Genomic DNA, 27,484 nt, shown 5'->3' with positions numbered 1-27,484 from the left:
CTAACAACGGGGCCTGCCTGTGGTCCTGAACAGGGCCAGTTTGGGAACCAGCTACGTAACTTCTCACCGTAAGTGAGAAGCACCATGGGTCCTACTCTTCAAATACCAATAGGAATTCAGTGATGCGTAAACCCCAAATGCCAGTAGTTCTGGGCAACAATTACAGCAACTCCTCTAAGGTAAATAAAATAGGGTTCTCCACAGTCCTGGCCACCCACAGTGAGCGCAAACATCTCCCACCTTTGCAGCGTGTCCTCCAATGCAAACAGAGGGCACAGGTGACAGTATCTGCTTTTCTCCTCTTCCCTTAAAAGGTTTATTTCCAAAAATCATGTTCCATCACCACTTAACACCATTTGCTACCAACTGCACCATGAAACCTACTTTTTAAAGTAATGTACCATGTTCATTATATTTTCTTTCAGGGAAAAAAAAAGAGGCAGAAGGACTGGGGTTATGCAGGAAAAAAAAGCCGACATAAATCTTATAGATCTTGGTTATAGTCACGGAATGTAACAAGTCATAAAACACAGTTATCAATGCTCATACTACCTTCATGCCCATGCACGACCGTCATAGTAAGATTCAAAATTCAGTGCTATCCCTTTCGATTCAGGAACCTGTGAGTTACATTTACATTTCCCACAGTTAAAACAAATAAACAAACAAGGCTTTTTAAGTATTTAAAGGTATGCATAGAGAAGGCAGCAGTTATGAACCTCTAAGCACAGTAGCTGGAATTTTGAAAATCTTCATTGTTTGTTAAAAATAGATTGAGAAACAGGGAAGAAATTACTTCAAGCTGAAAGTCGGGATGGCCTCATGGAAAGGAACGGACTTTGTCACAAGGAAATCTGGGCTAGTATTCAGATTCAAGCCTCATGAAGGAGAGCTAATTAGCCACTTGAAAGATTAAATATGGCATCTACAACTCCAAGGACCATCTCTGGCACAAGGCAGGTATGTCTTACATTGTAAGGACTTAGGTATTGTTGACAAGTCCCTACTGTAAGAAGGAGGAAGCTATCAGGTGGTCAGATTGCACTGACGATTTGAGTGTAAATAATCATAAACATAAGGTCAAGGACCTTATAAAATTGAAGACTGCTGCTACTTTTTCCTTAACTTTATGAAGCAAACTAAGAACAAGGAAGAAAAACCACATCCTAGACTTCTGGTCTAGGCTGTCTTGTGGCAGCTTGACCTTAGGACAATTTGTGAATTTCCCAACAACCACAGTGCGGGGTTCCCAGTTCCCATGTCTGTTCTCTGCCCAGAGCAATGGCACCTTCATGGCTACCACTCAGCTAAATGCAAGACCAGGCCTCTGAACTGACCCTGACCAACCCTGACCATCGACAGCATTCAGAAAATCCTAATCCATGCCTCAAGCAGCTCACGGATGAGCCATTCCGATGCCTCGCTCTCTTATGCCCCTCACTTTAGTTTCTAGTAAATGGGCTTCTGTCTCCTTCTTGTTACTAAGCTTTTATAACCTCCCACATTTCCAGGGACTAAAATCAATTTTCCCATTCACTGTTCCTTTAAAACTAGGCTCCTATTTTTAAAGTTCTGCCCCCAAACTTTAGAATATCCACTAGAGGTCTACCACATGCTGCCATATGGTCTTTGGGTTAGCATATCCCCCCACATTTGCCGGCACTTAGGCCTGACACCATGTGCTGGCCTCCCTGACACAAGTTCACAGGTATATAGACCCAAACAGCCACATGAGCTCTAGTCCTTTTAAGAACCTATAGCTTACACCAACCCTAAATGCAGACAGTCTCTCGGACTCCACAGCGGTGTGCTGGGCTGGACAATCAGGACTCCTCCACCATATCCTACATGCCATTGTGTACAACAGCAGAACCATCATCACCTATTTAACTCAGCCCAGAGGACAAACTGTTCTCACTCAACTGCAAATTATTTTTTCAATGTTAGATTTTTCTTCTTCCTCTCTATAGAAACCACCCCAGCCCAGGTCCTCTGAATTGGTCATTCAGCCATAACTCACATCACTTGGGACGTTGGTCACTCCAAACACCACCATAATGTTGTCACTCTCTTGCTTTAGGGGTATCAAAAGATACACTGATAACACAGATTTTTAGCACCAGAAATAGTTTGGGGGAACCTATTTTACATCTTGCAGAAAAGAAAATGGGCTCAGATATTGAAAAAGTTATCCAATACCAAAGTATGAGTCAACAGCAATTCTGAAATTAGAAGCTCCCAGACCTAGAGCCTCTCAGGCCAAGGACATATTCTTCAATGAATATGTCTAGAACTAGTAAAAAGAAGAGATTCTTGACATGCTTCTATGGAACCTGAAATTCTTTATTCCAGCAAATAAAGGGCCCAGTCTCCACATATTTCTTTCATACTACCATATTAATGTGTTCTTTGGGAAAGTCTCATTCTGCCATAAGCCCCCCTTGCCTCAAGGTACCTCAAAGTAGAGAAAAAATTATCCTTCTTAACCTTTTACATTCAGTTTTGGGTATTTAGCTGAATGGGTTAACAGTCTTGAGTGTTCCCTCTGGAATTTCATGACCTGTGAGTGTGATGTTTCTATCTGTCACTCTCTCTTGCATTCTCATCTAATACCAGTGGCCTTGGAAAGTCCAGGAACCAATATATGGAATTCTGAGTAACTTCAGCCTAAACGCATAGAATGCTTGAAATCCAAGAATCACTGGAAATCATCCGCTCTAACTAGTATTTGTTCCATTTTACAGATGAGGGAACTGAGGCCTACACCATTTTATTCTCAACTGAATAAGCTTTTCTCCATTGATCCCTCAGCCTCCAAATAATGAATTCCTCCATATTTGTGTTTCTAAGTAAAAAAAGTCATCCTAGGTCATGCTTCTCTCTACAGAGCCTCAACTAGGGGAACTATTCCAAAAATATGTGGATCTGGATTGTATTTACTTCATGCTCTTCATGACTTCGGCCAGTTCCACATGGTTTTATCACGAGCATGGTTTTGGAAAAGAAAATAAAGCAGTCAAAATCCAAATTCTTAATTCATAGGTCTGACACTATCTCTTTGACACATGACCCATAAACTCAGGCAAATATACATTTCACTGACCAACTGCAAAACCTAGGTCACCCTAGGAGGCCTCTTTCAACCTTAGTTTTCTTACCTGCAAAATGGGGATAACATCATTTACTCCTGAGGGAGACGGCAAGAATTATATAAGATAATATACTTAGGCAGTCAGCACTTAGCTGGGTATAGAGTAAGCACTCAATAGTTGGCAGCCATTATTTTATGATTATTATTACCTGCGTGGATGTTGCCTTGTTCTATCTGGCTTGCCTTTTTTTAACTGGTTTCCTTGGTCTAACTTAGGCTGTACATGCTACAGTCCAGAAGATCTAAGATGCCTTAAATGAGAGAGAAAAGGGGAACCTCAAAAGCAGTGTTTAACCAAAGTGAGACAATAAAGTGAGGAAAAAGCCAATAGAATGGGAAAAAAGTAATCAAAACAATAGGGTTAGTTTTATACTCTAGGCTATGACAAATTTTGTATCGAGGCTGATTCACATCATCAGTGGGCATTACATTGAACCATTTTCTCCATAATAAATTGATAAGATTATCACTTTAATTTATTAAATAGTCCCAGACTCAGGCAAGTTTGCTTGCCTAGAACATAGCAGGAGTTCAATAAATATTTGAATTAGTGAATGAATGAGAGAATGACCATGCCAAATAAGCAAATACCTATCAAAACTCTGATACAGTTTTATATTTGCTCTTTTGTTTATTTGGCTAAGTAAGGTTTAGAATATTTCTATCTTAACTAGAGGTATCAATCCAAATTTTTTATTAGAGAAAATGTACGATTTTGTATAATCAAAATAAAAGAATTCAAATATATTTTTTGGAAATTGACGTGTATTTTCACTTATTCTTGACTCCTGATAGCTTAAAAGCAGCTGTTATGTCAAGTCAAAGTATTAGCTTTTACAATGGTATAATAAACAGAGCTATAATTCATGTTCATTTGGAAACATTCTTCCCTAGTTATTGGGAGATTTAAAACACATAGATAGCTAGATAATCTATTACTGTTAGTCTCCTTTAAAAAAATTTAAATGAATGGCAACTTATTAAGTAACAAATTGGTAAACGTCTCTAATCAGCCATCTTGGTCACTTAAAGAACAAAATGTGCAATTATTTCAGTTTCTAAGCTGAGAGACCATATTTCCCATGCACATAGGATCATTTGGATCAACCATTGGATCACCTTTCCAGTAGTCAGTCCAATACCTTCATGGACAAGTAGAAAGTTGCTATAGCAACTACGTGTAAGAGAACTCTTTGTGACAATGACCATAATGGGTCCAACCAAAGATGACATGTAGCCTCATGAGTCTAAAGAGTTCTGTGGCCAGCATGGGAAAAGCAAAGGGAAGAACTCACTAGTGAATTTTATTCGTTGGGCGTGTTGAACTGGCACTAGAAGGTGCCAGGAAGGTATGAATACAAGTCTGATGAAGACGATTTCTGTAGCTGGAATATATAGAGAACTCTTTCCATATATGCTCATGAACTGGCTCCGAAACAAACCCTGGAGAGTTTCACAACCGTTCTCTGCAATGCAGTTTTACAGGTAATAGGTGATAAGCGCCCCAAAAAGAATATACACATGCACGTATATACATATGTATGTATTTTATTATTATTCCATTCATTCGGGTGAAATGTATTAAAAAGAAATGAAAAGTCCGGGTCAGTAGTTTATAGTCACACTACTGGCATGACAGTCTTCCTCAGGTTGAACTTCTGAAGTCATCCTTTATCTTTCTCTTTCCCCCAAATCTACAGTTAAGCTATTCCCAGAGCTGCCTTGCTTATAGGTACTCTGTAAACTGCTTTCCTTGCCCTTCTTTCTCTTTCTTTGGTTTCCTTTCTTCTTTCCTCCCTCCCTCCTTCCTTGTCCCCTTTCTTTCTTTCTTTCTTTCTTTCTTTCTTTCTTTCTTTTTTCCCCCTAGCTTAGGAACATCAAAATTTGAAGAGAAAAAAACGAAAGCATAAAAATGCTTTACAGTCACAACCAATTCTTTTCAAATAGTTAGCAAACCTGGTCCTCCTCATTTGGACAATTACAACCAAAAGAAGGATCTAGTTTCAAAGTGCAGCTGTTCATTTGAAGTGGGATAGGCATGGTTAATTTTTTCAATGAGAAAATGGTGATGAATGGAATAGAAAATAAAGATATCTTCTAAGCTAGACTAAAGAAAAACATTTTAACTAAGAAGGTCATCAATTTGGAAATATTATCCAGAGAATTTTCCAATCACAGACAAGAGCTTTCAGGAAATCTTAAATGACTACAAATGCAAAATACGCCTTGGAGACCAGTTTAAATAAAACTCACAGTTGCAAGTTTAAACCATGCAACATCCAAGGCAGAGGAATCTTGGGGAAGCCACTGGATCCCAATGCCTATAATTACCTTCTTTATAAACCACACAGCAATAGTAACAAAGGTCCACTACAATTTTTATGAATACAAGTTTACTGAAGACTGCAATAACATTTCAATTCTTATAACTTCTGAAGATTATTTTACAGACTAAAACAAACAAATGATCTTTAAAACTACATCTGATACTGGTCACACAAGTATGTCCCCTTTGAAAATTCATGGAGCCAAATACAGTTAACTTGTACACTTCTCCGTGCATATGTTATGCTTCAGTTTAAAGTTTACTAATTAAAAAGAAGCTATACTGTGTCCTCTCCTTCCTCAGGACATTTTTTTAGATACATAATTTTTTAGGTAATACAAGAACACAAAATTGCATTATCTCCTTCAAAATCTTACCCAAAAAATGTTAAGCTCTTTTAGAATGTTAGTTTTTCTTCTGGGCTTAGTATGCTCAAGTCTTCTGATAGAAAAAAAATGCACGCTGTCTTATTTTAACTACCCACTCACATTTAATTCTTCCCATTTCTCTCTACTAATACCTTTCCAAATAAGCGAAGATCACCACTCATTACTAAACACCTTCACTGTTGCTCTATCACTGTAACTGGTGTGCTTTTCTTTTTGAAAGCAGTCTTCCCATTTAGCAAAGGGCATATTCAGCACTTGCTGCCTGCTGATTTGTGGGGTGTATCAATAATGTAGTTAATAAAGAGAGGTTTTGTGGATAACCACCCTGTGTTATAGATTATCTAAGAACTCCTACCTTTTCTCCAACTTGTCTTAAAAATTCATTAAAAATTCATGAATTAAGAAAACGTCAGGCATTCTCATTTGTCACTGAAATTACTGACTTTTGAAGTCAGCAATCATTACTGTTGTGTTAAATTATTTATTTTCAAGGAAATAAGAGGGGGAATCTCAAAATGACTTTTAAATCACTGGCTTAGAGAATATCTTTTGAAGAGCCCCTTAAGAGACGCATTTTATACTGGTCACTAGAAAAAATAAATAAATAAAATGGTGACGAACTGAGGTTTTTATTTTTGTGTTTGTTTTTATGTAAACTGTTTTCTTTAGCCAACTGCCTGAAAAGCTTCAGATTGCTTTATACTTCCAACCAACAGTGACTGGCATTTACTCTTAGTAAGCAGAAGTTGTCACAAACGACAGAAAGTGATTAGCAATCACTTGCTACACGATGTGAGATGGTCTTAAAACCCCATTTACCCCCTACTGAACCAATATCTTAGCTCATTCTAGAGAACACGAACGAGTATTTCTCCAGCAACTAACATACGTGAAAATATGAGCCGTAGCTCTGTAGAATGCAACAAATTTGGTCACAAAGGAAAATGAAAGCAAGCACCCTAATACCAACTCAAGACACTTTAGTTGGAGAAAAACAGCCTGCATCCCATAACATTTTATGATACCAAATGAGATGCAGGCAATGTAATTTCACTTATGTGATTCACTTACAAGCAATGCAAATGCAATCTTGCTGATTACATTGAAAACAAAAGACTGAATCTGCTTATTTATAGAGCAGACCAAGAGTCATGCGAAAATCATGCTACCCACCCCCCCACGCACAAATATGGAACAAAAAGAAAATGATCGGCCTGAAAACCTTTTCATCTCCACAGAAAGAAAAATGATGTTAACAGTGAAGCCCGAGTTGACCCAATATGCTTAATAATGTGGCTTCTTGGTGCCCTCAATAGAAAACAAGGTCAACTGCGTGAGTAATCGTTAGCTGAGGTATTCAACCCACATGCAAACAATGTCCAGCGTTTTATTTGTTTTATAGAAGTGTTCAGTAGGTACTTGCATCCATGTTTAATTTTAAACCTTCATTATTGGTCTGTGGGTGTGTGTGCCTGTTTACACACACACGTATCTGTATACAGACAATAGGGATGTATAATTTCTACAGTGAAATGAAGCCTGCTACAACAATATAGTCACTAGCTGGACTCTTCACAATGCATATTTTATGAACTTCTCTGCCTAGTGAGTTGATCATTCCAGAACTACTAATTTTAATCATCACCAAAAACTAGAGCTTTTATTAGAAAATTTTCCTATTATGAAGTTCAACAGTTAGAGCTCAGTGTGAAAGTTGCTGCCAAATACCATCGCTGCACCTCCCAGGAAAGCAACAGAGCTGGAAGAATTCTACTTTCTGTGATGCTCAGTTTTTAAAGATCTAACAGGTACTTCTGGCTCACCACCAGCAACTGAACCAATGCCCAGCTGTCAGCCATCGTACCAACATCCTAGGCATTTGGCTAGAGTCTTATTGAGAGTAAAATCTGTGGCACCCTGAGCAAGGAGGATCATCGCCAGAGCCAACTTGGGCGCAGCTGCGGTTTCAACATAAAGAAGTTTAGTGTGATACCTCACACCTGCCACAGAGAGCATTTCCAAGAGGCAAACTGCATGTGGCTGGAAATGCTCCTTGTGGAGTGACTCGTGGCCATAGGGTTTCTCAATCTTAATGACGAAGACACACTTCAATGGTCTCCCAAGTGATGCCAACACCGATTATGGATAACAGGAGCAATTTTCTGTGCAATAACACCACTGTTCTTTGGTCAGAAACATCATTTCCAAATAGTAGCCTCTGAGAACTTGTCAAAAATGGAGTTACCCTTGATCTTTGATACTCAGCCACAGTCAGGTCTCAAAACAGTACTCAAACTGAACTTTGTAAAATTCATTGCTTTGAAGCATCCAAATTTCCGTCTTTGTGTCTTCAAATGGAAAAGACCTAAAAGCATATAGCTTTGCTCATTTCCACACAGCACAAGCAGTAGGCCTAGAAACCATTTAACTTGTTTGGAATGTGACCCATTATCCAAGTCCACCGCACATGGTTACACACTTCTCAGCTCCTGCATCCTAGCAAAAATGCAATTGCTTCCCAAGTGTGTATAGTCCCTGAGTAGGAAATGGCAGTGGTTTCTGGAGCCCTGGGATCCAGAAGTTGCTGCCAAATTTGAGAGGAGCCAAGGGACATGAGAGTGATAAAAACAGGAGGAAACATTATAAAATGAAAGTGAAGTGTGGTCCCCCAGGGCAGAAAATAGCTGCTCCCATTTAATTTATACTGCTTCCCATCATAGGGTGCCTCCTACAGGGAGCCTACCTTGTTTCATGTTTGGGACAAGAGTCAGACCTAAAGATACTCTGACTATCTTGGGGTACCCAAGATATTCCTTTTGATTAAGAAATAAAATTGGGGGGTGCCTGGGTGGCTCAGTCAGTTGGGCGTCCAACTTCAGCTCAGGTCTCTACTTAAAGGTTCCTGTATTTAAATTCTGGCTTTGGGAGCGCCTGGGTGGCTCAGTCGGTTGAGCGTCCAACTTCAGCTCAGGTCATGATCTCACAGTCTGTGAGTTCGAGCCCCGCGTCGGGCTCTGTGCTGACAGCTCAGAGCCTGGAGCCTGTTTCAGATTCTGTGTCTCCCTCTCTGTCTGCCCGCCCCCGCCCCCCCATTCATGCTCTGTCCCTCTCTGTCTCAAAAATAAATAAACATTAAAAAAATTTTTTAAATAAAAAAATTAAAAAAAGAAATAAAATTGGAAAGCAATTTAAATGACTTAATTGTCAGATGAAAAATACTTCATTTCAGATATGTTCTTGAGGAAATTCTCCCTCGCTTCTCCTACTCAGTTAAAATTTATTATCTGCCTTGGAAGTTCTTAAGCACTTTCTGCTCAGTAGGGCCATAAAGACTGTACCTGCAAACCACCAGTTGTGTGTGACCTTGATCAGGTTGCTCAACCTCTCTGAGTCACCAACTGGCCATATGTAAAATTCTCCACATGTTATTCCCTCACAGTGAGCACAGCATATACAACAAGTATACAAAAATACAACTAGATACACTATTAATAATAATGCACACGTGATTACTTCATTAAGTATTATTTAATTCGGGTGCATCTGATTGACTCCCAAAATAGGCAAAACACCCCTAGCAAACAACAATGGGTAGCTTACAGTTCTACACTGTTCTAACTGCTAGACCCAACAAGACATTTATTCAACAGTAACTATTTATTTATTATAGCAGACCTATGCCATGTACTGGGAATAAAACAATTAGGTGAAACAGCCACTATCCCAACCCACCTTGCTACTTCCAGTAAATACTCATTGATTGACTCATTAAATGAAACATTTTCAGTGACACCCAACTTCCCCCAGACTCCCCACTCTCTTCTTGCTCATTTCCTCCCTACCTGTAGTGGTTCCCAAGGCTTCCATCATGGCAAAAAGCTCTTTGCCTTATGCCAGTATTTTAAAGGTTCTCATTTCCAAAAAAAAAAAAAAAAAAGGTGTTCGAGGACGATAGAATCACAAAAGAGACCTCAGCTACTTAGTGTCAAAATATGAGAGCTACCAGGGCACCTGGGTGGCTCAGTTAGATAACCATTGGATTTTGGGTTTCAGCTCAGGTTGTGTTCTCACAGTTCATGAGATTGAGCCCAGAGTCAGACTACATGCTGACAGCATGGAGCCTGCTTGGAATTCTCCTCTCTCTCTGCATCCTCCCCCTCTTGCATGTGTATTCTCCCCCCCCCCCCCCCGTCTCCCAAAATAAATAAATAAACTTTAAAAAAAATATGAGAGCTACCAACAAACCATCCCTCAGATATTGATGAGTGAATGACAGCAGGTGCCAGGGGCATCTTCAGGGAACTGTAAGGAGGAATGCTGAAGCAATTAAGTTTGGCAATAACTAGCCCGTGGGCCAATATTGCAATTGCAGGAATGACTCTCTAAAGATGATGGGAAGATTGTAAGTTCAGAGAGAATCTACCAGGAAGACAAAATTACATAAATACATATTGAGGACTGTTCATTAATCTGTCAAAGATGTATTTCATTACTGAGCCCTTGGGCACTGCAGAGGATTCAAGATCAGCCAGTATCAGCCCTGCCCTGACAAAGCTTCTAGTCTGGGAAGAGAAATAATGATATCTTGACCATCTCTTTATACCTGCAAATGTAAATTTCAAAATGGAGGTAATGGGAGTTGTAATGTTTGCAGACTTAAGCCATGTGATACCGTGTAAGGCTGTTCTTTTGATTTTTCTCCCACATGCTTGTCCTGGGACTAGGCTATAAGAAACAAGTGGAAACAAGAGATGTTATGACACTCTCTGACCCTGACAACAGGAAAGTTGCCTCTTTTTTTCTATTTCTTACTCTTTCCCCCAAATCTCATGGTTATTTCCCTGGGTTATATGGACAACAAAGATATACATCATTAAGTTATTTCATATTTTTAATGGCTTCCCCCAATTCACTGCAAGTAGTTGTTCCCTGACTTTGCCTGCCCTCAGCCTCACGTGTACATGTCTACTCAAGCTTATGAACTGCGTCTCTGGGTGCACCACACCTCATCCTCCCCAGCTTCCCTGGAAGGTGTTCTCCCTCTGATAACGACGCTGCTAACACCAATACGAGCCAACACGTTGACAGAACCTACTGTGTCCCAGGAAATGTTCTAGGTACTATACATAATCAACTGAGTTAGCATCCATGACAGCTTATAGTACCTGTGAGATGGGTACTTATATTTCCCCTCATTTACAGATGAGATTAGGTAGGGATTAGGTAGCTTCTCCAGAACCACACAGCCAGTAAAAAGCAGACCAAGACTCAACCCTTCACAGAATTGGTTCTAGAGTCCACACTCTTACTAAACACTACACTCTATTGCTTCTCTATCTCCTCAGATGGTGAAGTTTAGGAATATATTCCAGACCCTTAGGCATTTATTCTCAAACTAATCATTAAAGCCTCGTGTGTTAAACCTGACTACATGTTCTTAATTTATGGAGTATTCACACTATTTTACAAATATACCCAGGAGACCAAAACATGGGAGAATGGTAGAAGCAAATCCACCCTATTCTATGTGCAGCAAACACATTCATGGCCCCCTAATCTGACTCTGCACGTGAGCACACGAGATACATAAATCTGAGCAGACTGGTTGTTCATATAAACAATTCAAAGCCTTATCATGCCTCTCTGAACTGACTCCAATTCATCAAAAATGTAGGAGCAGGTTATATATGGTACCCTCCATTAACTAAAAGACACCAATAAATTTCCAAAATGTAGGACTCAGCACCAAAAAAATATCTCCATGTGTGCGTCTGGGTGGAGAAATCCCCACATATATTGCAGAATTCCATGCAGCCGCGTCTCCTCTGTGCAGTCTGGATCATGCATAATGCAACAGCACAACTGCTAACAGCAGGCGCGCACCAGATAATTTACACTTGTTTTTATGGACACGAGGAACTGATCTTTGAAGCTGTCCCTAATGAGATTCCGCTTGGCCCTAACAGCATCCTGAGAGAGTGTTCCGGTTTTCTACTTGGCATCCGGTGCATATTTATAATGCAGAATACAAGCTCATTTAAATTGCACATGTGGATTTTGGTGTCTTCCCTATTTTCAAGAAAGATTTTCATATACTAAGGAGCACTGACTCCTCAATTACTAAACCATACTTTACCTAAACAATGTCACTGCCAGTCACTACAGGTACTTATCAAAGAGGCAGGTCCATCAAAGGGCTTCTATCTACAAGGCGAAAAGCTCCCCCTAATTCTAGTTGAGCTCTCAAAGTCCAGAAACTCCAGTAGGTCTTCAGCCAAATGGCATCTCCAAAAAACCTAATTGCACAACACCTTCCTCAGGAGACACAGTCATGGAAACAGTCAGGGAAAAAAACCTGAAGTTGGTCACCTAAGTTAAAAACTTCCTGCCCCAAAGTGCTTGCCACCCAAGCCTCCTTTTCTTCTTATCTCCTCTCTTTTAAGCTCTGCTCCACATAAAATTTTTCCTTAAGCTTGGTACTTTATGCAGGGCTTTTTGAATCACTTGGTTTCCAAAAGGTTTATAGTTTAGTCACCCATGATCAGAGCTCCACTATATTCTTAGAGTTTCGCTTGTTTTCCCTTCCACCAAATTTTCAAAAAGGTTTTCAACTGCTATGTAACACCAATGGTGAGAGGATGGTGTTATCTGTACTTAACCCAAAACACAGATTTCTGTCAAAATAGTTAGTCTAGAATAGCTTATTAATAATTAAGTTTATCATGTCAAAAAAAAAAAGTTGCTACAAAACATCCGAGTACAGAATAAAACTAGTTGGTCTTATGCAAAATGCATGGTTCCCATAACAGATGACCCGTTTTCATGGTCCTCATTTCATGCCAACTCCACATATTAGGGGCAGTTGTCAGTCAGACTCCTGATGATCAGACTGAAGTATATCCTAATTAATTTTACGGTTCTATCCAATAACTGTTGACTCCAAATAGGATCAATGAACGAGCACTTGATAAAGGAGTTAAAACAATATACTTTCTGATGCCTCAGGGTTTAGAGAACAATATGTGAAACCCAGATCTTTCAGGTCAAGTTAAAAGTGAAACTGATGTTTTTCCTATGTTAGAAATGAGAATTTACTACTGTCAGTGTAAATGTCAGTGGAAGGCAGGACAGATTATATAGCATTAGTGTGGGAGTAACAGAAATACTCACTGAGCTTCATCAAGCTCCACCTTGAAAAAAACATGGGAGACTTATAGAAGTTACCCTTTTTAAAGCCAAATATATGGTCAAGTCTAAATAGATGCTCTCAAAATGAACGGATGATGACAAAGGAGCACCAACTTCCCGGAGAAGCACATACTAAAGGAGTACTGAATCCTTGCAAGCTCAACTTTCGCTCATTCATTCAACAGGTATTTGGAGAGTATAGAGAATGTGTCTAGTACTGTGATAGGGGCTCTCAAGAGAAGCAGACAAAAATAAAATAAAACTAAAAAGACAGAGTAGCTGCTTTCATAGCCCACTGGAAGACAGTCATTTCACAAATAATTTAAAAATACATTTATGACAAGTGAGGCCAAGGAAAAGCATTACTTGTAGGTACTCTGAATACAGATCTTTCTCAACTTATAATGGGGCTACCTCCCAGTAAACCTATCATAAGTTGGAAAAAGTTAAATACATCTAACCTGTGGAGTATCATAGCTTAGCCTAGCCCACCTTAACTATACTCACAACACTTAAATTAATTAGCCTACGGTTGGGCAAAGTCATCTAACAGAAAGCCTATTTCATAATAAAGTGTTGACTATCTCATGCAATTTACTGAATACTATACTGAAAGTGACAAACAGTATGGTTGTGTGGGTAAATGATGTTGTGAGTGTATTATTGGTTGTTGATTTTCATGACTGCATCTTGACTGGGAGCTGTGGCTGCCACGGCCCAGCATCGCCAGAAAGGATTGAATCATGTATTGCTAGCCCAGGAAAAGATCCAAATTCAAATACAGTTTCTAATGAGTATCGCTTTTGCACCATGGTAAAGTCAAAAAATCCCACGTTGACCCGCTGGAAGTCAGGGACTATATGAAGGCTCACGTAATCCAGAGAGAGGGCAAGGGCTCCCCTAAAGGAGTGAGGAAGGAGGAGGAAAGAAAGAGCATTTAGGGAGGAGGTTCTGTTGACATCATTCTGAACCTCCAAGTGCAAGGCAGTGGACCAGCCTGCTGTTCTCCCCACACCTCTCAGTACCTCTCACTTGGAAAACATAAAGAATAAAAAATCCAAGAGGTGTGCCTAGAAAGCTGGCTTTACAACGTGTCTTCCCTTCAACGTCAACACCGAAAACAGACAGGATCGAAGACCTTGGGAAAAATCGGTGGACAGATCACCAAAGTTGGCACTAACTGCTGCCAAATGTCTGGCTGGCACCAGTATACAGACTAAATTGGCCATAAAAACCTCACTGTAGTCCTTGCTCCTCTCAAAGGAAATAATTTCGTGATTCACAATGAGGCTTACCCAGAGGCCAGTCTTAGGGGGAGGCCTTGAATTTTGAGCTTAACTCAATTGCACGGTTTAGGGCAAGAGTTTCATGTTTCAGATGTGCAGTCAGGTAATCTGATCCCATCAGACTTTTAATGGCTTCTAAAAAAATCCAAAGTGTTAAATCCTTTTCCCAGCCTCCCTCAGCGCAGTCTGAGGGTGTTTTTCCCCCAACCTCCATTCTCTGCACCCTCCCCCGTCTCTTAGTTTTCATACTCAAACTGTTACTAAGTCTGAGACACTAATTTAATACACATTTCTTAATCCTAAAGTCTGATTGTAATCTGTGTGCTAAAAGAGTGCACACATACCTAATGTACTCCCTTTAAAAAGCACTGAGAGGAAATAAAAGGATAATGGAAGTGGAATACGTAGAAACGGCGCTTTATTTCAGAAACAACGCTATTACCGTGATTCCTTATAAGCCTGGGGAGAACATTCTCTGGTTCTGGGAAAACTCAAGGTAGCAGACCCAAGTAAATTCCACAGCTCCAGTAAAGGCACATCTCTTAGACTGACACTGTCTCAGGCAGCATGCAGGGAGCTGAGATAAGAGTTTAGTAAGTCTGTGCCCCTGGCTATCAGTAGGTTCACACAGACTCAATCCCTCCCTCCCAGTGTGGGAATCCCTAGGGAGACAGCACAGGCCCTAAAAACCTGAGAAGCAGGAGGAAACGGAAACAAAAACAAAAAATACAAACTTCTGAACAAGAATAAAACAGACACACCACATTTAACGGCATCGACAAGAGTTACGGTAATAATGGCTCACGTGCCACCATTAAGACTCTGCCGAAGCTCAAGGGTTAATGCTGGGGATGCGGTCATGACGTCATGATGAACAATATTATTGATACTAATAGCTACCATTCATTGAGCATTGAGATGCTGTGCTAAGTGTTTCACGAAGCACTAAGCATCATCTAATATAAACTTCACTATTACCTAGTGAAGCATATATTACTATGATCCCCACGGTAAAGCTAAGGCACTAGTGGCAGAGAATACACCCAAGCACATGCAAGGGGCATGGGGGTGGAAAGACAGACTGGAATCTGGACACACTGGGGTTTTTTTTGGTGGGGGGAGGGCGGCTTTTCAAATGATTTCATTTTTTAAATATTTTTAAATGTACCTAGATTTCTGCTGAGTAACACTCTCCTCCTGAGTTCTCCCCTCCAAAATACGTGTGTTCCTTCTTCCCTCTCTCATGTTCCTCTGTTTACAGCTTTATTAAGATATTAAGTCCAGCAGTGGCTCCTGCAGCCCGTGGTACAGCACCTCGCAAAACAGCACTGTTTGTTTATAAGGTGACACAACTTCCTGCAGAGTGTGGGGGCATGACTAAAATCCACTAATGGCCAGAAAGCTCATTTTAATTCTACACTTAACAAAATAAACACCTCATAAAGGCAGGTAAGCAGAAGCTACTTTTCACTCTGGACTGCTTTGTCTTAATAACCTTTGAAAGGAAGGAACCGACTGTGGGGAACGGGCTCTCGCACCCGCAAAATACAATTATGGCGCAAAGAGACTGTGATAAAAGCAAAGCCCCTCATGTAAAGTTAAATTATTTTTTTTCCTTAAAAGGGGGCTACCTCTCACAACCAGAGATCATTGCTAAATTGCAAAGGTTCTTTCTCTGCAAATTCTGGCTCCGTTAGTGGGATCTACAAGCCTGTCTCAAAAAAACAGGGCATTTGATTTCCCTGAAACCAATTCCCCAAAGGGCTGATTTTCCCCCCTCTTTTGTCCACAGAAAATGAAGTTCCATTCACATGTTGGAGGAAATATTTCAAAACATTCCCTTTTTCCTCAAAGTGCAGAATTTATGGTAACAGATAATTAACAACAAATGACAAACAATCTGAGCAGTAAAGGTCCCAGTTTGGTTGCCAAGATGATGGTATCAAATTCCAAGATAAACAGTGGAGCGTGCCGGCTGCCATTAACGCGGAGGGGTCGAGATGGAGAGATGCAAAACAGACGAGGCATCCACCACCAAGGGGCACAATGTGGAGCAAACAACCTCCCACAGGGTTATTATTCCCCTTCCGAATTCTCAGGAGTGTCACGGGCGTGGGGGTAGGATGGGGCTCACTCCACTGCACTGAACAGAGATACCCAGGCCTTTATATTTCACATGGGGAAAACATTAGATGCTTCTTTCAACGGCATGATGGAAAAATGAGGGCTTAAAATCCTATAGGAGTTAACACCTCCTTCCTCGCTTGTTCTTCCCAAACATCTGCCCTCCCCATCTTCTTTTCTCTAAATCTGTGGAGTCAAAATAGGTTTCAATATTACCAGTTGTGCCCACAATGTGAGGGTTAAGAACAAAGTGAAAACAAGTTAACCTGTAAAAGTCAGAATCTGAGCACAACATATGGTAAGTCTCCTAAGATACTAACAGACGGCCAACCTTGGGAAATCGCAATTTCAGATATTCTTAGATTTCTCAAAAGCCAGTTTATAGTTCGTTATTTGTCAAATCGCTTTTTTCTAAAACTATTGAAATACAAACCTAAAGTCTGATTTACCTAAAAGGACCTAACAAATCGTTCCCTCTCAGAGATCAAAACAGGTCAATGTGTCAAAAATTGCCATTCGGATCCTTTCAAGGGCTGGATTCATTCATATGTGGGGTGGGCAGACACACTCCAGAAAGCAAAGGTGCAATTTGTCTTATCTCCCTATTGACTGATGTTTAGGGATGCTGACACTCTCCTGGTATCACAGTCAAGCCCAAGGCCAGGAACATCATAATTACAAGAATGAGTTATGATCTAATGAATATATCTGCTAGTCTATCTGTCTGTCTCTTTCTCTCTCCCTTCCTCCCTCTCTCTGTCTCCTTCACACCTACTCCCATTTCTCCTCTTCTCCATAAAACACACATCTCCTCATTATATTCCTTGCCCACGCAAGCAGGACCAGTATGCAAAAGTTGGTAACATTTTTAAAAATGGAATATGTTAAATATAAGGAAAGACCAAGGGCAATGGGTATATTTGTGATTTCAAAAAGAAAGTATCTAATACAGTCTGATAGGCTTCTGTAGTTATCTTTGAAGTCCTAAGGCAGAGCAAAATGAAACAAAAAGAGGAGTATGTTCCAAAACTCAGAACTAAAATAGAGCTAGTATACTGTCTATGTCATAGCAAAAGGCTAAATCAGGAAATTAAGGAAACATGCTTAGCTGGTGGAAGACTTAATTTTTTTCTTGATTTCGGTTTCAAGTCTTTGTGCAAAACACATTTTAAACTAAGTGTGCAATATGTAAACGGTTTGAAACTTGGTCTGTGGCCCAAATACCTAAAACCAAATACCACAAGTAAGCCACTTTTCTTAGCCAATCAGTATAAATGCCAAAATAGCCCACCGCAAGATGGGAAAAGATATTTTTCCAATCCAAGAATTATCAAATCTTTGAGCTGGAAGGTTTCAGAGGCTTTCTGCACAAAGACATAAATGGGCTTGAGTAGAGTCTGTGTCACGGCAATCTTTCAAGGAAGCCACTACCAAAAGAGGAACCAAGAATGGTTTAATTCTCACTTGGAATTTTAAAGTTCAATAATATCAAGTACTGAACATTTACCTGTTTGCTTTATTAATGGCACTAGCTTTTCTTTCTCTTTTCTTTTTTCAACTGCTGTCAAGAGCTTTACTACTTAATATAAAACTGCACAAAAATTTAAACCCACTAGAGGGGCTTATATTCTTGATTTGTGGTAAAAGAAGAAAATACGAAAAGCCTGCAAAAATGCATTTTCTTATGTACATTTTACCCTTCTACAGGGACAGAAATTGAAGGGAAAAAAAACCTTCAAAGCAAAATAGAATAAAAATATGCAGACCCAAATACTGCAAGGGCCAATAAATCCAACAGAGTTTCCTCTTTGCAGAGTTAGTGTTTCTACACAGACAAAGCCTCCAAGTGTACTTCTGCATTAAAGAAAAAAAAAAAAAAAGGCAGACTAACATGGTGGTCTGCAAAAGGGTGGTGGTTTTGTCCATACTGATAGTGAAATAACAGTCCAATCATGCCAGGATGGCTACTGAAACATCTAGTTTGCAGCAGGCAGTGGAAGTCTAAAAGGGAATAAAATATGGAAGAACAGAGCTGAAGAAAAACTGAAAAGGAAGACAAACAAGCTGATGAACAGATCTTTGGAGACACAGCAAGCTTATTTTCCTTTTTAAAAATAATTCAGAATGACCTAGAATTTGCTAATCAACACATGGTAGATCCAGTGACATTGGTTTTGCTTCGATATCTTGAAATCTACACAGTCATAAGCTCTAAAATCTCGGAATTAAAATTAAATATGTCTCAAATACAGACTCCCTATTGCATAACTTCCTGGTCAGCCATTTTGTATGCTTGTCTCAAAACATCTCCATGAAGGAAGTTTAAAAAAAAATAAATAACAAAACCTGTACTTAGAGCAGGAGACAGATTCAATCCGTAAAGAGAGGGGATCTGGTGGTTTCCCAGTTTCAGGATGTGTCTATCTATTGTGGCCACCCTTTCCCTTTGAATCTTTCTTTATCTCTATAAATAGAAGTATTTCAGAATTTAAAAACCAAGTAGATGGAATCGACTTTATTTGTCAAAATTCTTTACCCTCCCCGAAAGTCAAGAAACCAAAAAACAAACAAAAAATACTACCTAGTTATACAACATACAACCAGGTTCTAAGAACAAATCCATATGGACAAAAAAAAAAACTATCTAATTTTAGGTTGCCTTTTTAATGCTTGAATGCAAACAAAGAAATCTACAGAACAAGAAAAAAGTCAGCTCTAAAATGAAGTCAAACTGTCACGGACCACAAGACCAGTACCCTCAGGGAGTATATAAGAAAAAGAACTTATTTTTGAAAAGAAATGAGAGAGGAAAAGAAAAATACTCTGTGTTTACATAGGAGTGCAAACGAAAAGGGCCATTCAGCATCTCCACGATGAATTTCAGATTGAAAACATTAACAAAAATTATGGCCATGCTAATGTGCAGGCCAGTGATAAATCTCTAATGAGAACGAGTGGCTTACCATGAGAAAAAAATGTTTAGATTTTTTTTTTTTCAAACAGCTAATGCAGCCCAGCTCCAGAGCAAAGGATGAATTTCTACCTTGTTAGTCAAGTACAGTTTCACAGAGCCCCAGACATTCATTCATTCACTGATAATACTCTTCCTCTGGGGTGAGTGTTAGGGGGTCATGTCTCTTCTCCCTCTCCACCATATCCCCGTGATGCCTCACTATTATATCCTTTTCCTACAGAATACTACTAATGATGAGGGATTTATGTTCTTAATTCCAAACAGATCTAAAGAAAAGAAACAGAAGAAATCTGAAGCTGCCAGACCAGAGTAGGAGACAATGACGCCAAAGGGCATCAAGTCCTGGAATTAAGAGAAGCCCAATGTACTATATGACCATATATTTAATTAGTGACCAAGGCAGGACTACCATATAAGTTCCCTGAAGTACTATCAAGTAGTCCACTACTGCAAGCTATTTCTTTACACAAGTGAACCTGAAAATACTAGACAAACTTCCCTTCAGGTATAGGATGAAAAAGGAGGCGGCGTCTTTGACACCTGCCCCCACCTTCCCACACATGTGCAAGTTGAATCAGACTGAACAAATAAACAGCCTTTGGTCAATTCCTTGATTATAACATAAAATAAAGCAAGTGCCACCCAAAAAAGGTGGACCCAAAGAAAGTAGAAGATTTACATTTGTGTCAGCCTTTGGTGCAAATCTTGCAGACAAAGCAGAAGGACTTGTAGACACATTACATTTTTATCATTCTTAAAAAAATGTTTTTCTCAAAAAAGCATTACATCGTTGTTATAAAAATGAGTCAAACCACATACAAGCATATAAAATAAAAAACGAAAGGTCTTTACCCACTACTCCCTCCCCCAATTCATTCCCTAAATAATCACCAGTAACACTGGTGTTCCTTTCTACATACTTGTATATTTTTTTAACCAAAAGGCACCGTTTCAAAATTCCCTCCTATAACTTTGTTTTTGCATCTAAGGATGCCTAACATGGGCCTGAAATAAACAGTTACTTCCCACCACAAAACATGGAACTTCAGATCACACAAACAAACAAAATCCTATAAGAATTGAGAATGGAATCACCAAGATACCCTAAAAGCTTCAGGTCAGTTTTGACTCACAACGTCCAAACAAATACTGACAAGTACTATACAATGCAATATAGTAAAAAGAACACAAGTTGGGCTTGTCAGATTTTATACAACCAAGAATCTCCGGAAAGGAAGATGTTAAAGCGTATCTCATGCTCACCAGTTTGACACAAGACCATACAGACAAGATCATAAATATTATCACAGCATCTAGTTATCCAGTGTTATCTTTCAGGCACTATATGTCATATGCTTTATCTCACTTAATACACACAACTGTCTTAAAGGGTCGTTCGACCCATTTTACAGACGACAAGACACAGTCATTTGTCCATCATCACTCTCCAAACTAGTCACTGGCAGGATCAACACTTGTATATAGATTTCTGATCTCAGACCACATTCTCAGCTATTATGTGAACATTGTCTTCATTCCCTAGCCAAAGCTCTGGCCCTTTGCACTCAATCCTGATTATAATTAATTCTTGATGCTTCTGTGTTAACCACAACCATAGGTGAGGAGCCTAAGACATTGATGGGGGTACAAGAACCTGAGAACAGGCAAAGAGGAAGAAGGCCACAGTGATTTCACAGAGAATAACTAGGCAACACTCAGTTCACTGGATTCCTTCTCCCCTTAGGACTGTCACTCCCAAGGAGTAACTGGAAGTTAAGTGAGGTAATCCTAGGTTGTGTATAACCTTGACAGGCACAGAGAAGTCAGAACACCTGCCAACCCTGATAGCCAAATATCCCATTCAGAAAAGTTTGCTGGGAATGATTCCTTGAGGAAGATAGGACAAAACTTACCAGTGACTTTCTTATTTATTCACTTATTTTTACTCCACTGATTTTCAAAATGAATTGAGACAGCTTAGAACAAAAAAATGCAGACTCAGTAAAACAATCAGTAAAAACAGCTAAACAAATAATGAGTATTAACTATGTACTAAGAACTCCTCTAGGAATTTCACAAGTAATAACTGCTTTAACCTTCACAGCAACCTTTTGAGATAGGCACTATTTTTACCATCCACATTTCACAAATGGAAAAAGAAAACACAGAGAACTTAATACATTTGCCCACAGTTGGTTACACAGCTAGTAAGTGGTGCAAACCAGGTTTTAAATCTAACAATCATATTCCACTAGAGATGTCAAACACCATACTACGCTGCCTCCCAAAAACAAGTGTAAAAGAACATGAGCAGAGTGATATTCCAGGGGTGTTGACAACTGAAGACAAAGACACGCAAAGTGACTAAAACTGAAAATAAAATATGATGTGAGCTTCCCAGCAACCAAGCCTTAAAGACAAAGGTGAAGAATTAACCTCAGTAGGGTGACCAACCCTCCTGGTTAGCACAGCACTAACGGGTCTCCCAGAATACAGGACTTTCAGTGCAAAAGCTGAGATGGCTGAATACCCTCCTAAAAAAGTTTTATAGTATCTTATTGGGCCTCAGATAATTAAAAATATACAAAATTCTTATGATGCTTTCAAACCTACATTGGTTCCTTCAGCGCCTCCTCCCACCAACATTAAAAATACTAAATACTGAATGATTTTCTCAACATTCTGCCTGGGATGTTGAGGAATTGTAGGGATGTGTGGGACTGAAGAAAATAATGGAGGGACTGTAGAAAAATGAAGTTCTGTTGATTGTTGGTTTTCAATCATCACATCTAATACTACACTCAAGAATCTGAGTAAGAGGGGCACACAAATTCTTGGCTAAATTCTGCCCTGTCAACTCTAGCTGTACTTTAATATTCTTTCCCAAGGTCACATAGGATTGCTTTCTTTAAAAAAATCTTCCTTGAGATATTACCATTTGCAAAAAGCACAGACGGACCTAGAGGTATTACGCTAAGTATACTAAGTCAGACAGAGAAAGACAAATACCATACAATTTCATATACACATATATATATATAGAGAGAGAGAGAGAACGAGCGAGAGAGAGAGAGAGAGAGAGAGGGAGGGACTCTAAAAAGCAAAACAAAATCATAAACAAACAAAAGCAGAAAACAGACCCAGAAATATAAAGAATAAACTGATGGTTGCCAGAAGGGAGAGGGGTGGGGGATGGGCAAAACGGGTGCAGGTGAGTGGGAGATCCAGGCTTCCAGTTATGGAATGAATAAGTCATGGGGATGAAAGTAGAGCACAGGAAATATAGTCAATGGTGTTGTAATAGTATTGTACAGTGACAGATGGTAGCTACACTTGTGGTGAGCATAGCATAAGGTATAGAGTTGTCAAATCAGTATGTTGTACACCTGAAATGAATGTAACATTGTGTGTCAACTATACTTCAATTAAAAAAAAAATCTTCCCTATGTCACAGGCAGAGATGCAGGCCAGTGGTTCTTAGAAAGCTTGGTGACAGCCTTGTCAGAACTCACAGGAGAAACCAAATCAAGACCAAGTAGTAAATCTCCTCAAGTCACTTGAAACAATAGCTTTGAAATCAGTGATGATCTTGATGGAGATGGGAAACAAGTCTTATGTATCCCCCTATAGTAACCCCTTGCAAATAAATGTTGTGTTAACAGCAATCTTAATCTCAGTATGTCAGAGCTAAAAAGATCCATAGCTATCATTTACTGCAAATGTGTACAGATGAGTAAACTGAGGCATGGAGACGAAAACTAAATTGCCAAGGGTGGGTCACAAAATTGACGTCAGACTACCTGAATTAAATGGGAAGTGAAGGATTCCTTAATTAAGGCAAAAAAAACCAAACAAACCCATAGTTTGTGTGAAAGAAAACAACAGATCATTTAAGGGACCAGAATTGGAATTCCAGTTCAGGTGATCCATTACAGGTCTTCATGGACCTCAGTTGCAAATGAAAAAGGAAAGGAAACATTTTAAGGATCCCATGCAAAATAATCAACAACTATTCAAGTGGAAAAGACAAAGTATCTTTGGGGAAAAGGAACAAGCCTCTGCCATGACATATTGAAAATTTCAGAAAAAGTGAAGGAATTTTAGACTAAGTATTTTATGGATATTTTCCAGACAATATAAGTTTCTATTTAGAATAAGCCCATTTTTTTAATATAAAAGAAATATAACATGATCACATATACCCGAGAGACCTGCATGCCTAGACTGTGCTGGGGCACCAAGCAAGGAAAAGTCAAGCCAAGGAAAAAGTGAGCCAGCAGCTTCACGGTACACTCACACCTTCGTACAAACACTCAAAATGTTAAGAAAGAACAGAAAAATTCCAATGAAAAGCTCCAAATCTAAGACACAATATCTCATCTCAATGCACAGTCAAATCAATGGATCACTCAATCAACCCATCAATCAGTGTTTCTGAACAACTGTTACACGCTCTCAATCATTGCTTTTAGGAAATGAATAAGGGAGACAGAGATAATGATGCAGGTGATAAGGGCTGAAATAACGACCAGGGGTGTTGTGTTGGGAAGGGGGGGCACAGTCAGTATGGACTAGGAGACATAAAAGAGGTTTTACAGATGCAGAGAGGCCTGAACTGGCTCGAGGTATCTGATGAGCAGAACATAAATGTGAGTGTCTCAGCCATGAGAAGCGATGAAAGCAATGGCACCAAGAAGGAGAGGCCCAACGTGTGCTCAGGTGACTGTGAAGCAACTTATATGGTTGGAACAAAGGGTTCAGGTGGGATGCCCTCAGCAGGTGATAAAGGTGAAAAGGCAAGTGTCCTCTATTCTAAGGTGGGATGTCCAGTAAAAGGGCTACACAGCTATCCAGGCTACAACTACAAAACCCAATTCGCAAGCGAAAAAAAGTTTCAAAAAAGGTATAATTTGATCCTTGGAATTTCTCATGGCTAGATCTAGGCAGATTAGTTCTAAGGTTACATGCTTTTTTAATATCTCTGTTCATTCACAGTTCACCAGCAGAATCTTATGGTCATGGATGAGTAAAGACTTAAGGTGATATTCCCTATCAGGCATCTTCCAAGGAATTGGAGGCAAAACATACTTTCTTTTGCCTGAAAGGAACAGAATCCACAAAGTTCTTTGTGATTCTTTAATACAAAATGTCACACGAGCAGAACAGAGCTAAAGGTATCCTAAGTCCAGCTTGCACAAATTCTATAACATATTTGAAGAAAAAGAAATCATTAGGAGCAGAAGAATAAAAGGAAAATTTTGAAATGAACCGAGTTATTGTTCAGAAAAGCCATTTTAACAAAGGAAAATCTTATTCACCTTAAAAACTTTTCCTTAATATCATGTTAACAAATCCTTCATCATCATGAATATATTCTGATTTAAAGAAAGTATAAAATTCTTCAAAGATAGGTTAGCACTAACCATTTCCAAGGATTTCTTTCTCTTTTTCTTTTTTCCAGAAATCCCATTATAGGTAATTGAGTGGCTCTACAGAATATACTTGCAAAGTAACATCCTAGTATTTTCACTAATACCCAGGCAGTCAAGAAAGATCTTTTTGTTTGGCTAGTGTTTCTAAACTGAGGCGGGGGGAGGTATGTGGATGTGTTCTGTATGTGTGTGTGTGGGGGGGGGGGGGGGCCCTACTATTTTTTAAATGCTCCAATAAAACAAATGCTAAAAAAAGAGCTTGTGACTTAGGCCCCAAGTTCAGTTCTGCCAGGAATGGAAAAAACAGTCAACAGAGCTCTAACCTCCTTTCTCTCTTGACTATACAATGGTTTTCAAAGAGGTTTAGTCCTACTATGAAAGACTCACGTTAAGACACTGGAAGGGTCTAATAGAGAATGAACACCAGGCATTGAATAAACCAGGGAGATGATGACCTTTTGCCCCTTCTGATGAGAGCCCAGCACATCCTGTAGCAAAGGAAGGGAAACAAGCTGGTATGCACCAGGTGCTGCAAAACCCTTGCCTCTGGGTTTCTCCCACACTCTGTTCCTTAAACAGTTTAAAACTGAAACATGACTTAAATAGTATTAGGGAGCGAGAGAAAAGTACAATTCCTGGAACCGACTGTTCCACTGTCCCTTAATCCTTTGTTCTCCATATTGTTGGAGTCCTGCAGCATGCAGCACACGTTCCACCAGCAACAGGCAAGACAATGGATTTAGCAGTGGCTGGACAATTAGTCCCAATTAGGCCTATTTCTCAGCTGAATGTAAAGGGGTAGTGGGGTGAGGTGTGGGGGGAAAAACTACAAAAATTTTAAAGAAATATTTCATCATGGAGGCAAACAATGCAACATGAAGCAAATTGAACCAGGGGTCAGAAGACTCTGCCAAAAGTCACTGTGTGGCAGTAGGCAAATACCTTAACCTCTCTGTTGTCCACAAAATGTGGGCAACCAACCACCACCCCTTAGATCTGACGATCTCAAGTCAAATTATGGTTGAAAGTACTCTGAAAACTGAAAAGGTTACACAGATGTAGAGTATTCCTCTGAGCTGTCTTGGAACCACAGATACCCATCTGTTTTACGAATCACATAACTTTTATTCTCCCTGACAGAAGTCATTAGTGACTTTCTTATTTTACTTCTATTTTCTTGACTGATAATTTTTTTTTGGTTCACGAGTGATACTTACATATGTACATGTGGCGGCTGGAATCTGCTCTGGTTGATGTTGTAGTGTGTGAATGCCTGGGTGGGGTTTGAGCTGTACTCATCCACCGTTATGGTAACTTTGCCTTGAGAAGGAATCCCATGAGCCATCCTTCCTCCCTATAGGCATGAGCAATTCACAACTTTCCGGAGCAAAGGATGGAAGCAGGCATGGTGTGTTTCAGCCAACCTCTGAACCCAAGGATCTACACATCAATACCACTGTGCGTTTCTGAAAAAAAAAAAATTATAAAATGAGAACAAAGAAAAAGAAGGTGTTTAAGAAACGTCAGCTAGGACACCGGGATGTGCAATTGGCTCAAGAAAAATCTTAATATGTGTTGTTGCCTCGTGGATACAACCTTTTCCAACCCTCACCCTGCAGGTACTTCAGAGTGGACACTGCAGTCCATCTAACACTGCTGGCTGCTAGCAAATCACTTCAGCGGTGTTCAAACTAAGATTTCCTCTTTAATTATAATTATGGCACTTAACATGAATTACGGAAGGGGCATATCCACAGTTGCCATGGTGTCTAACTATAAATGGTTTGTGCTCGAAGTGGAGAATCTTCCAAACCTTCCCTGCTAATTGGAATGTTTGGTCTGTACAGAGTTGATGTCATAGAATAATTTGAAATCTCAATGCTTAACACAGTCATATAACACAATGACCAGTGTAAATTTAAAATGCTGCACTTATAGGGGCGCCTGGGTGGCTTAGTTGGTTAGGCATCTGACTCTTGGTTTCAGCTCAGGTCAGGATCTTACAGTTTGTGGGTTTGAGCCCTTTGTCGGGCTCCGTGCTGACAGTGTGGAGCCTGAGCACTCCTGCTCTCTCTCTCTCTCTCTCTCTCTTTCACAAAAATAAAATAAAATAAATAAATAAAATAAAATAAAATAAAGTAAAATAAAATGCTACACTTACAATAGATACCAATGTGTAATTATAATACATACATAATATGTGCATGTTACACATAATTTTTTCTTTCACAAGCAGTTCCCCACAAACGTAGGTACTCAACGCCTGGTATACATATGTACTCCACTCTGGCCAAGAATCTTATGGTAAGGCAAATCGTTCTTGCTAAATGTAATATAATTTCTTTAAACACTCCAGTCACGTGGGGGAAAGTTAAACACATTTAGGCTTGGACCACGACTCTGGATGCATTCATTACGGCCCCTCTTAAGAGCCCAAAGAGAACACTGAAGGGGGGCAGCCATTACATCTACCATCTCATTCTTGCTTGGTGCTGTATAATTCTCAGTAGTTGGTTTCATTCTTTCAAAATTTCCATTAGTTTTTATTATTTTTATAAGTGTCAGTATATTATTTGCTGTGCCGGCTTCACAAATGAGGATGTTTATTTCTACA

The 27,484-nt window shown here is 39.6% G+C and overlaps 1 protein-coding gene across 9 annotated transcripts in view; it reads right to left on the bottom strand.

Annotated features, from left to right (window-relative positions):
• Positions 1-27,484, bottom strand: part of MPPED2 (metallophosphoesterase domain containing 2) — a 176,610-nt gene that overhangs the window by 143,643 nt on the left and 5,483 nt on the right. For all 9 annotated transcript variants that reach the window (XR_009602302.3, XM_060606269.3, XM_078433343.2 and 6 more), the window contains exon 2: positions 26,088-26,336. Coding sequence is in view for 8 of the 9 variants with exons in the window: in XM_060606269.3 (XP_060462252.1) it covers positions 26,088-26,215 (128 nt within the window). In the remaining variant the exon portion in view is untranslated. The remainder of the gene's footprint in view (positions 1-26,087; positions 26,337-27,484) is intronic.

The sequence above is a fragment of the Panthera onca genome, chromosome D1 (genome assembly GCF_046562875.1).
Source record: "Panthera onca isolate mPanOnc1 chromosome D1, mPanOnc1 haplotype 2, whole genome shotgun sequence".
Classification (NCBI taxonomy): domain Eukaryota; kingdom Metazoa; phylum Chordata; class Mammalia; order Carnivora; family Felidae; genus Panthera; species Panthera onca.
This window is presented reverse-complemented; position numbering and strand designations above follow the sequence as displayed.